Source organism: Tachypleus tridentatus, chromosome 9 (assembly GCF_004210375.1).
Source record: "Tachypleus tridentatus isolate NWPU-2018 chromosome 9, ASM421037v1, whole genome shotgun sequence".
In the NCBI taxonomy this organism is placed as follows: domain Eukaryota; kingdom Metazoa; phylum Arthropoda; class Merostomata; order Xiphosura; family Limulidae; genus Tachypleus; species Tachypleus tridentatus.
Window position 1 is genome coordinate 29,230,517 of NC_134833.1, and position 13,105 is coordinate 29,243,621.

At 35.8% G+C, this 13,105-nt stretch overlaps 1 protein-coding gene across 4 annotated transcripts in view; it reads right to left on the minus strand.

Moving 5' to 3' along the window:
- Positions 1-13,105, minus strand: part of LOC143224950 (putative nuclear hormone receptor HR3) — a 60,674-nt gene that overhangs the window by 34,234 nt on the left and 13,335 nt on the right. Inside the window, exon 1 of one of the 4 annotated variants that reach the window (XM_076453472.1) lies at positions 9,243-9,483. The exons of 2 other annotated variants lie outside the window; for them this stretch is intronic. In XM_076453472.1, the coding sequence (XP_076309587.1) occupies positions 9,243-9,345 (103 nt within the window). In that variant the 5' untranslated portion in view covers positions 9,346-9,483. Of the gene's footprint in view, positions 1-9,242; positions 9,484-13,105 lie in introns of those variants that run through there. One more of the 4 variants, XM_076453470.1, reaches the window with a different exon arrangement.

A 13,105-nucleotide genomic window follows, 5' to 3' on the forward strand; every position in this document is an offset into this window, starting at 1 on the left:
ACTGGAGAGTTAATTTCTAAATAACTGTTGGTAGAATGGCAAATATGCGAGATTCCTACTGTTTGATACTGCGACTCTCAAGATAGTTTGGGGAATTAAAAAAAATCACTTGAAAATGTGTTTAGGGCTAGAAGGACATAATAAAGATATTTTATTTTGCAGTTTAAATTGACAAACTACGATACGACATTTCCTTGAAATATTACACCGAAAGAAAAGAAACACGTCTCGTTACGTTTGTCTTTGTAACTACATTTAAAACATTAATTACTCTTATAAAGGTTTAACATAACTAAACTTATGTACTTGTTGTTATTCCCATAACAAAATTCGGGTGCAGAAAATATTCTAGTATACTCAATATAGTACTGAGAGTTTATATGTTTTGGATTTCGCGCAAAGCTATTCGAGGGCTATCTGCACTAGCCGTCCCTAATTTATCAGTGTAATACTAGATGGAAGGCAGCTAGTCATCACCACCCACCGCCAACTCTAAGACTAATATTTTACCAGCGAATAGTGGGATTGATAGTCACATTGTAACGCTCCCACGGCTGAAATGGCGAGGATGTTTGGTGTGACCGGGATTCGAACCCGCGACGTTCGGATTACGAGTCGAACGCCTTTAAAATCTTGGCCATGCCGGCCCCCCAGTACTGAGAGCGGAAACTCCGAATGTACACCGATTTTTAAGGTATCTATATAAAATAGTGAGAACGCGACAGCCCGGCATGGCCAGGTGGTTATGTCGTTCGATTCGAAATCTGAGGGTGGCGGGTTCGAGTCCACGTCAAATATCCTCGCCCTTTCAGCCGTGGTATTGCTAAATTAGGGACGACTAGCACAGGTAACCCTTGTTGTGTATCTTTGCGTGAAATTTAAACAAATAAGAACCTAGATAAACATCAATTTTTTGGTATCTACATAAAATTACAAATGAAAAGTGATGTTGAGATATCTAAATAAAACTATAAAACAGCTAAAAATAAACACCATAAAACAGAAGCCCTGAACATTACATTTACTAAACGACCTACAATGATCTTGTTTTAATTTTAAGAACCCTCCATACTTTTAACTGAAACTTGTGTAAGATATGTACATTACAAAGTAGTGAGGAATCCCGGGTTCGCGTCCCGTTGTCAGAAAAACGTACTTCCCACTTTGAAGTCGTTGGTGCGTTATATGAGTGACAGTCAAATCTCACTATTCGATTACAGTAGCCCACGAGTTAGCGATGGGTGCTGTTAAATAGCTTCTTTCCCTCTAGTGAGTCTAGTCAATCATTAAAATGAGCAACAGCCAACGCAACTGGCGCTGTTCGGTTAGCCTTGCGAAAAAAAACAAGTATGTTTAATATTAAAACCTTCCGAGAACAGAACAACGAAGTAACATACATTAAATCCAGTCATATAGAATACCGACAACAAGTACACGACGTCATAATTTAATACACAAAAAAACTGAAACCTATAAAGAATAGAATACACGAATCGTTCGTTTTACACATTAAATCTAAAGTGTTAAAACCAAAGAATCTAAAGTTATGGATTAACCTAGTAGCAACTAAACCCATACGTTAGGCGCTACCAGTTCAGACGGAAACAAGCACTCTTGTGTGGGTCATCAGGCCAACTTATCTTACATCAGAGATCTCGTGACTACCAGTGGAAAAAAAACCAAAAACCTGTTCCGTTACTTACTAGTTGGTTCCTTGGTAGGAATGTTGTTTGTATATGTATGTTAAGAAACTCGATTCCATCATGTTTTTTCAAAACTTTTTAACCTCTTGTTAATCGGGAATAAGATAAAAGACTCGGGAAAAACAGGAACAGAAAATTACTTAACTTCTTCTTTAAATTAAATTCTGACGCAGAAAAGTTGGTATTTCTGTCATTTGCCTATAAATAAGTGACAGTCAGAGTTGATGAAAGCCTCGTTTCAGTTCGAAATATAACTGTTATCTAGTAGTAAAATTCATTATCATAACAAACACACACATATATTATAGAGTGTTCCCTCTAAGGTGCAAAACAACCAGTCAAGTGCCGCACACGTTGACGACCTTAATGACCCTGGAAGTCGATAGGCCTAAAGCCCAAATAACCAATTGGTAGCATTGCAAAGCGGTCTAATGATGTTTTAGGGTCGATGGTCTAAAAATACCCCCACACACACACACTCTAAAAAAAAACAAAAAAAAACTGGTAGCGCATATCCGCATATTGCTTTGATACTGATACACAAAAAAATTCATCCGTACACTGCCTTGATATTGGTAAACATGAAAAAATTTATCCGTACACTGCCTTGATATTGGTAAACATGAAAAACAATCATCCGTACATTGGAAGAATTAGAGGAAAGATTGCACACACATATATATAATTCAAAACTATAGAACAGTGTATGTGTTTGAAATAAATCCTACGAGCTAAGAAAATGTTACGTTCTCTTTCCTTCAGATGCTAAAATTAACATACGTGGGGGGAATATATAAATATGTGTCAACGGGTATACAGTACGAACTAGTAGTCTAGCTACTGTCGTTCTGCGGCATCAAAATATTCACTATCTTAGGTTATTGGAAACTTATGAATACAGAGCAGTTTGCCATGAGGGAAAAAATTATAAGTGAAACACCAGTGATTGTATTAATCTGTGTGAGTTTCAGTGTATTATAAGAAAAACAGGGTCGTTAAACTATGGTTAAAATGAGTTTGAAGTTGTTAAAAAGTAATAAAAATTGTACTCATAGTTTTCGGATCATTGAATATGGAGTGATAGATCTTACTGATTTAAAATTAATCCAGTTCAGTAGGGAGGAGTTCGGTAAGAGGGGGTGTTATTCCAACAACTCGTGAAATCTTTTGAAAAAAATTAAGAAAAAAACATTTACCTTTGGGACAACTTTATTTAGTAGACCATTGGAAAGGGAGGTTAATCCCCCCAGATCCGCTAATTCCCCAAAGTGGTTCTAACATATATAATAATACATTGACTATTAATAATAACTGTCAATACACTCACGTGAACACGGGGCATGGTTTCTGCTTTTCTGATATGAATACATGTGGTTAAGATATCTGAGCAAGGGCTTCAGCGTTAAATTCAAAGAAATCACCTTTTCGGTTTCGCTGTTAAATTGCAGGTGACACACGGACAAAATTCAAATGTACATATTCAACAGGCCCGGCATGGCCAACCGTGTTAAGGGTGCGACTCGTAATCTGAGGGTCGCGGGTTCACATCCCCGTCGCGCCAAGCATGCTCGCCCTCTCAGCAGTGGGGGCGTTATAAAGTTATGGTCAATCCCACTATTCGTTGGTAAAAGAGTAGCCCAAGAGTTGGCGGTGGGTGGTGGTGACTAGCTGCCTTCTCTCTAGTCTTCCACTGCTAAATTAGGGGCGGCTAGCACAGATATCCCTCGAGTAGCTTTGTGCGAAATTCAAAAAACAAACAAAACAAACAAACATATTCAACAAAAACCGAGACTGCGCGTCATTAATTAAAGGATATAAAAGAGCACTGCTAAAACAAAAATCAGTGAATATTTTATTTACAAGTTAGAGTTTTAATGAATCACAAGTTTAAAAAATAGAAAAGTTGTATTTCACGCTGATTTTAAAGCTTCACTTAAATGATTTGTGTAGTGGCTCAGCGGTATGTTTGAGGGCCTATAACAGTAAATTTAGCTATTCGATTCCTGCGGTATGTACAACAAACGAACACTCGTCCCAGATGTAAGGAATCTTAAGTGTTGTTTATTAACTTTTGTTGTTGTTGTTCAACTCCTGAAACATAAGATAAAGAGAATAAGCAAGAAATATTTTTAGGGCTTGTTTGTAGTTAAACACAAAGTTACACAATGCAGTTGTCCGCGCTGCGCCCACCACGAATATCGAAGTCTCGTTTTTAACGTTGTAACCTTTGGATTATACCGCTGGGCCATTGGAGGCCCTTGATAGAGAGCTGACAGGTTTGAATTAAAGATTTCTGTTCATAGTCCATGAAATGTTGTCTGTGATTGGTTAAACGAAAAACAGTTGTGTGTTACGTTTAGTTTGGTTATTGTTGACCACAGAGCTACATGGTGGAGCTATCTTTTTTATGTCAACTACTAAAACCGAAATTAAACCAATATAATGGAACACCTTTATACCTATACTAATTAATTACCTAATATCTAACTGCAACACCCCTACGTGTTTATACTCTCGTCCCTAAGACATGTGTCCGGCAAAGGTCAGTTGTAAACTCTCACTTTATTAATCTGAAGATGACCTAGGGAGTTCGAAACGTTGTTTTCTGCTTTGTTAGTAAAAGTGTTAATACCTACACCAGCCTTTCTGATAAGATACGGTGGGGATATTTGTTCCTGCTCACCGCGGCTAACGAAACTACAGTTTTAACCTACACACTTTCCGCTGAGCCACTAGGATGCGATTATAATGCAGTAGTAATTATTAAAATTCAGAGTAATAACTACACGCGAGTTTCTATTATAGAAGAAACTAACGAGACGTGTTGTAAAACTACATCTGTTAGTCATACTAGCGAGCGCGACAACTTTTACCTACATTCCTGATTAATAGTTACTTCTGCGAAACTATTTTTAGCTTCTTTAAAACGTTCGAATGGTAAACGAATAAACAGAAATTTAAATTATAATGACAGCTCAGACTATCAAATCCTATTGGCTGGTTGTGGTGGAAACTGCACTTCGCACGCACGCACGCACACACAAAACAGTGCATGGACGAAATAAACATTAAATTTAGTTACATGCAATTTGACATGCTTCTATGTATGTGATCATAATTAGATCACATTTGACAGGTGCCAGCACTTTATACGACCGACATAAGTTACGGTAATCCCTAAAAACAGTCTGTGATACGTATCTCCGGAGATAAGTGACCAGCGTTACATTATATTCACCAGGTTTCAACACTGCTGTACACATATTCGATGTTGGTTGTGCAGGAAAAGATGAACTGCGCGTTGCTACAGGAAACTTTTGAAATGGAAAAAGGAACAGTAATAAAGATATGTAACTGAAGACGTAATTAATTACACGATGATTATCACAAATGGCGTTTCTGTTGTTTCATTAGCCGAATGAATGACTTCGATCATTTCATGTACTATATATTATGTTTCAAAAATCAAGTTAACAAATTTTGAAACCTGCAGGCTAAAGTAACGAAAATAGAACGTTGTTAATGAAATAAATAATTAAATTACAATAAACGTAAAAAAATGAAAAACGAATAATTTATTGCAATTACTGTACTCTTACGGTTCATTAAACTTCATATTAAATAAAATATTTTATCCTAGAGTTGTTGTTTTGTTATTTGTAACTAAACACAAACAAACCTACACAACGGGCTACCTGTGTCTGCTCACCACGGGTATCGAAACTCGGATTCTAGTATTGTATGTCCGCAGACACACGCTGTATCACTGGAAGGGGACTATCCTAGGGTTAACACCTACATCCTAATTCGGGTTTCGATGCCGGTAGTGAACAGAACACAGACAGCCAGCCCATTGTGTAAGTTTGTGCTTAACTAGAATTAAATCAAAAGAAACCAAACAGATCTTAATGTTATTTCATTTTACAGGGTGTATTCTTAAAACAACAACAACAAAAAACACCAACTCTGTTATCAAGCATAAAACATCTAAATATTTTTATTAATATACAATGGCTCAGACTTTTTAATATATAAACATAGCTTTCCTAGCGATTAATGTAGAAAATCTGAAAATACACAAGACCACAGAGAGGGAGGGACAAACTTGTATGATATTTTTTACACTCCCCTGTTTGGAATTCTGTTTACATTGAAATATTTATATTGTAATCGGAACATTTTTCTAAGTTTATATGGTTTTGCTAGACTAATTTTAGTATGGTCATTTTTAATGATCTTATGAACTCCCTCTATCTCTTTTTTTTTTCTTTACTTTTACGTAATAATTACAAAACGATGTTCAACATAGCTCCACAAAGTAGTAGCGTATGGGAAGCTCAGCCTAGTAGAAAAAAACGTAGGTGATGCAACACTTCGTTTATTTACTTAGGCCAATAAAAATACATTCCTGGCCACGTGACATAAACTACAGTAATCTGTACTATGATGGCATAAGTATCTGCAGCATCCACAAAAACACAGCTTCAATATGTTCTAAGTTGTAGTAGTAAATCGGTGTTTCCTTTTATTCATTGTTATCACTCCCAAATAGAGATAACACTAACTGAGTCCGTTGTCATTGTTTGGGAAATTTCTCAGATAGTTTCTATTAAAGTAGTGAGTGAGTTATCACTTCCCGCTTGGGATATTAAAAAAAAAAAATCCCTGCGAGCATGCATAATTAGTTTCTACGAAAAATAAAACCCACTAACAACTTCCTTTCGTGTGTATGTGAACTGTGTACGTTTCCGCTACCTAGATGGCGTTATTAAAGAAACGAGCAAGTTAAAGACAGGTAAGTACGGGTGCTACACCTTTAGCTGAACTCGATCACTAGTGATAATTTATATTACGTATAAGCAGTACGAGCCTTTTTAGTAACGTTATTAAGGTAAACTGGAATTGATTAGGTTTCCGAAATTACATTCGTTAATATATTGATACAAATAAGAAGTTTAGTTAATAATTAAGTGGCCGATCATTTTCGTTGACATGTATTAGTCAATAAGACCTCAGTTGTACTAACTAAACCATTTTACGATTGGAGATTTTTGGTTATGATGGCAAAATCCTTTTGATTCACAGCAAAAAACAAAACAAAAGAAAAAACTTTAGTTAGACAGATGCATTTGTTATAAAATTATATCACATTTTTTGATAAGCCTGAATCAGAACCTAATTTATATATATATATATATAATCGGAATGCCCTCAACATGCTTATCAGAACTTCATTAGTTCAAACATCCGTCGCGATAAATGTTGCAAAGAACGTTACAGAAATAATAATAAAGCTAAAATTTGAAGAAACCTGATGCAACCAGATCATATTTGATGAGTGTTGTGGTAAGGACGCAACACACCCAGTTTCTCACATTAAGAAACATTTGTTCATGACCACATCGCGAGATCGCTTGAATATGATATGTTTGTTCAAGATCACAACGTGAAGCTGTTTGATTATGAAAAGTTTGTTCATTATCACGCCACGAGATTATGAAACGTTTACTGTCATGTAATGAATTTAGGCTGTAAAGAAAGTTATTGGACAATGTTAAAAAGTCCTATCACTGCTTTAAAACAATAATGATTATTTTTAGCTTCAAACACTGTTATTAATAAAGCCGACAAATGCACAGTTTCCAATCAATTTTACTACATTAATTGAAAAAAAAGGCGAGTGCATCACATTTGTGTACTAAGGTAGGTTAACATCCTGAATAATACAGATGATCGGGAAAATCTACACCACACAACGAACCTATAGTATTGTTTGTTTTGAATTAAGCACAAAGCTACACAATGGGCTATTTGTGTTCTGCCCGCCACGGGTATCGAAACCCGGTTTTTAGCGTTGTAAATCCGCAGACATCCTGTTGATCTACCAGGGGGCGAACCTATAGTAAAGCTCACAACAAACGTTACGGAAAATGCATTTTTGGACGCACTGTATAATAGAAGGGATACACGAGAATGTTAATTTAAATGTATCTCACTTATTGGAGTTGAAGTAAAATTAATAACATGTTTTTATTTAAAATAATTAATAAACTAGTAATTTCTAACGACAATGTTAAGAAAATTACGTCAAACTATTTTTAAAGTCGGTGTATTCTTTCTAGCTCGTACGAACTAACTTTGAATTGGCCCGGCATGGCCAGGTGTGTTAAAGCATTCGACACGTAATATGAGGATCGCGAGTTCGAATCCCCGTCGCACCAAACATGCTCGCCCCTTGGAGGCGTTATAATGTGAAGGTCAATCCCACTATTCGTTTGTACAAGAGTAGCCCACGCGTTGGCGGTGGGTGGTGATGACTAGCTGCCTTCCATCTAGTTTTACACTGCTAAATAAGGGACGGTTAGCGCAGATAGCCCTCGAGTAGCTTTGTGCGAAATTAAAAAACAAACAAACAAAAAATTATATGTAAAAATAAAATTAAAAGAGGGACATTGTTTTCCTTCAGTTAAAGATATAAACAACTTCAGGTATTAAAAGGACAGTGGTTATTTATCAGATCCAAAAGAAATGTAACATCAACGATTTCACATCAAAAAAGTCTGCATCATAGTGTCTTTACCTCAGTCACATACACATAATCTTTGGCCTTTTGGCATTAAAAAAATATTTGTATCTTATGATACCAACTTAAAACATTAATGGACTCAATAAGCGAATTTCTTCTACTAAAAAGACGGTAAAACTTAGCATTGTGGAGCAATGTTTGTTTGTTATTAACTACAAAGCTACACAATGGGCTATCTATGTTCTGCCCATCACGGCCATCGGAACCTGGTTTCTAGCGGTGTGAGATCGCAGACATATTCCACTGAAAGACGAAGAGCACTGTACATTAGCCATTACTGTTTCGAATTCTATTAAATACATATCTAATACACGTGGAAATATCATAAACACACATATGTATAGTAATAACTTTACGCTTTCATTCTGGCCTAGAATAATTTTAAGAGTTAAAATGAGATTATTTCAAATGCGAAACAGAATGTTTTCTGAATCAAAATGTCCACAATGTTAAAACGTTTGTTTTTCCTGCATGGTTTCCAACACGAACAAAAACTTGAGGAGCTCCTGGAACAAAATTGTTAAAGACCACTAGATCATAAAAATCACACGTAGGCGCTCGCATGTAGCTTTAGTCAGTTAGATTACAATTTCAAATTTTGAGGATGAAAACAAGCTTAGTTTATCGGGTTTAACACAAAATGTAAGCTGTTACATAAAATGAGAATTATATATAAACATCACTGCAGCCACTCAATTGTATTGTTCATTAACCCTTTTATTATCTCTCCTTAGAAACAACTTATAGCACCAAATATTACTTCTTTTGACACACCGAGCCTTACGATCGATTCGCTATTTTTTTCCTTATACGTTGTACTAATATACAATAATTAGTAAGGTGTGGATTTCACTCTAACTTCCTTCCCTTCTATTACACCAAATTACATTTAATTTCAACTCTTTGCCTACTCAACATATTATCATTAAACCATGAGCACTGGTTGTACTAACCTTTTTCGTGACTACAAAGTCTTAGTGCATGCCAGAGTATTGGATCATGGAAGAAAAGTGGACCAGGGTTTGAAACGCGACGACAACTTTGTGTCCAGATCATGTTTACAAATGACGGTCTTACCGTCCGTCAAAATATGGTAAAAAACGCTCCACACTAAGATAAGGAAAATTTTCTTTTCAAAGGTCATACTGTTAAACATTGTGACGTGGCATCCATTCTTTTATACGCCAGTCGAATGAATCGCAACAAGCACGTGCATCTGCGTTCCCTCCTCAGCCAATCAGAGACAGAAACGAATCCTTGAGAGTGTACACATATTAGTGTTCGCGCGTCTGTCAAAAAAAAAAAAAAAAAAACAAGAAGAAGAAAACGGCAGTGAATTATAAACACATCTTGTTGATATATCACAACAAAATGGCGTTATGGAGAAATTGCATGTTTTTATTTCCCCTTCCCCCACCATGCGCAACTGGGACATGGTCACACTCCAGACGGTTTACAATGACAAATATTAAAAACAAACATACCAGTTTCTGAGCAAGAGGTAGTAGGCCTCTTTACCTAATTACATAATGCTGGCTGAGTCAGTGTCCCAAAGATCTGCAGTTAATAAACAGAGAAACGTTTACCATCCTTGGGTCTGTCCTCAACACATTTCTAGTTTACTGACACTTTTACTCTTTTCAACAGGAAGAGCAGAAAAACAACTCGTACAGTTTTTGCAACAATCCACAAATCACGTGATAACCTGGCCTACATACACAACAAAATGAAGCAAGCAACTGCACACAGTACCCCGTACGGTTATACACCTTATACAGATAAGCATTTTATAACATTCATTTGAAGCAAGCAGAGCAAGTTCAGCTAAAATATTAATGTCTGGCATCAATCAACAGAAACGGAAATAATATTTTAACGTGTAACAGCGAACAAAACTACTGACACTCCAAACATTGTCTCAATATATATATATATGTATAACATATACTAAAACCTTTTCTGAGACTTGGATGTTTATGGTTAAACACAAAGACACACAATGGGCTATCTGTGCTATGCCCATCACGGGTATCGAAACTCTGTTTCTTGCCTTTGAGGTCCGCAATCTTATCGATGTCGCTTCTTATAAAATGATATTATATAACCCATAAAATGGTGTTGCTCCTTTAATTTACGATCAGTTAGAACTAAAATTTTTTTATCATATATTCCGTTACAGAAACACAAAGTTTAACAGCAACATAAGTTTTTTAGAAGCTGTTCACCATATGTTTATACACTTAAGACATTTTTGAACTTCCACAGTTTTGCTGTTTTAAAATATATAATTTAATTTTCTGCGTTATTTCACTTAACAACCAATAAGCGTTTAGAATATTTATTTATTATACTTCAAACTTACTTAACGAAAACACAGACAAATAAATGTATCCTAGAAACAGAGACTCAACGTTTCATCACTAGAGTCCAGACGAACAGTGGACCAAGATATAATTTATTATTTCTGGACAATTATTTTGCCCCCCGCTAGTAGAGCAGTAAGTCTACGGATTTACAAGCTAAAATCAGGGGTTCGATTCCCCTCGGTGGGCTCAGCAGATAGCCCGATGTGGCTTTGCTATAAGAAAAACACATGCAGTCATTTTAATTGGTAGTATTAGTTAGCAAGTTTAATATATGTAATTGTATTATTTTGTGTTTTAATTTTTATTATTATAGTTTCGCTATACATAATATTTTGTGTTACTAACTTAATATGTGGATCTAAGTTTCTTAAACTGGTCGAAAATATCGTTAACAACGAAGGTAAAATAATGCATTCTAATTTTTATAGGTAACAACGTGAGGAAAGTATATTTAATTAGGTCTCCTCGTTACCAAATTCACTTTTAGTTTCACTTTGTGAGTAGGTAGCTTGCTCTGACTGGAGGTTAATTAAAATATATTAATCAAACTTTTGAGAAAGTATATTGACAATAACAACACAACATGTAACATTAGGTCAACCGTAATGAGCAGTTATTTGCACTGTTAGAAGCTATGCTTTTTTTTAATGTTCTATTTAATTTAGATGTTTGTGTTGATGTTGATTAGAGGGACTTTAGACCTCATAAAAGGAACGCGCTGCTCAACGTCTGGATTTGTTTTTCTTGAAATCTGAATTGATTTGAGCGATACAAAGTTTGAGTTAGATGACATTTTTCATTAGTTAATCAATTACGAATTAAGTACTGAGTCTTCCAGTTAGCGCTGAAAATTTTAAGTTTAGCGCAGTAGCAGACACAAGATATTCCATTGATACGAGAAAGTTAGGAGGTGGGATTTCTATTGATACAATATTTATTCAGTTAGGCCTACCTTTAATTATACGAAACGTTTAGCTCAAGGAATAAAATGCTTTCGTTATCATCAAATAGACTGAATTTTGCATTCTTGTTTTTATCGACAAATACAAAAGTGCTCGACCATTAGCAGTAACTTTTTAATTAGTGTTTATTTAACAAGGAAAGAGCAGTGACAAAACAAATACATCATTTTCAAACCAACACGGCCCGACATGACCAGGCAGTTAAGGCACTTGACTCGTAATCTGAGGGTCACGGGTTCGAATCCCCGTCATACCAAACATGCTCGCCCTTTCAGCCGTGGGGGCGTTATAATATGACGATCAATTCCACTATTCACTGGTAAAAAAGTACCCCATGAGTTGGCGGTGGGTGGTGATGACTAGCTGCTTTCCCTCTAATTTTACACCACTAAGCCCTTGTGTAGCTTTGCGCGAAATTCAAAACAAACCAAAGCAAAGCAACACCCAAGCTATTAGTCTAACAACATTGAGATTTTATAATAGTCGTGCCGAAATGTTTACCATCGACTTATTTTATTCCAGCTAAAAACATATCTTAATCGTTAACCCAAAGGCGACGACTCATTTATTACGCGTGTTTACTATTTATTGTAAAGTTTAAAAAAAAAAACATTTGTAGATGTTTCACGCCCCCTACAAACTCTCAGAAATATACAACTGAATGAAAATGACGTAATCAAACTGCAGGGGATAGGACACTCCTTCTGTAAACTAACACATCTTTGATTTTAAAAAACGTATGTGAAAAACAAATGAACATAAGAGTCTATAAAAGAAGTTCTGTCCGACAAGAAGAGAACCGTTTTTTCTTTAATTTTGTAATAGTAGCGAAAAGACAAAGGGTCAAATGTATAACTTAGCATGAGCGACCGAGTGTGATTTCGTGTATTAGTCTCGTTATAAACAATAAACTCAATTAGTCTTTTAATTATTTTTTTTTAAACTGCCTGTGAAAAGCGTCACCAGTATTACGATTTATTACCAGTAATGAATGTTTTAAAACCAGGGTTAGCTTTAGTAACCAAGTTCGACCAGACTGTACCCGACCATGCATTTATCACTGATCATTCATCAAGAATGTTTTTTTTTGTTTAGGCTTACTTTTAATCAAGTTTGACAATTTTTGTTTGTAGAACAAAGCCGCTTAATGGGCTACTTATACGAGCCTACCGCAGGGATCGCATAGTGAATTTATCATTCTAAACAAACAATATTATTACCAAGATCCTTCGGTGAAACAAGAGTAAGTTTGTGAACTTACAACACCAAAATCCGGGGTTTGATTCCTCGCAGTGGACTTGACAGGTAGTCCAATGGCACATTGACTAAAACAAACAGCATATTACTGGAGGGGGAGGAGATAAGTTATGACAACATGAAACTTGTAGTTATTTTCACTTCAACGTATTTCTATCCGCAAAGGGTTCAACAAGGAAATACAATGTAATTCATGGTTATAGTTTCAGTAAAACGTACACATTTAGGAAT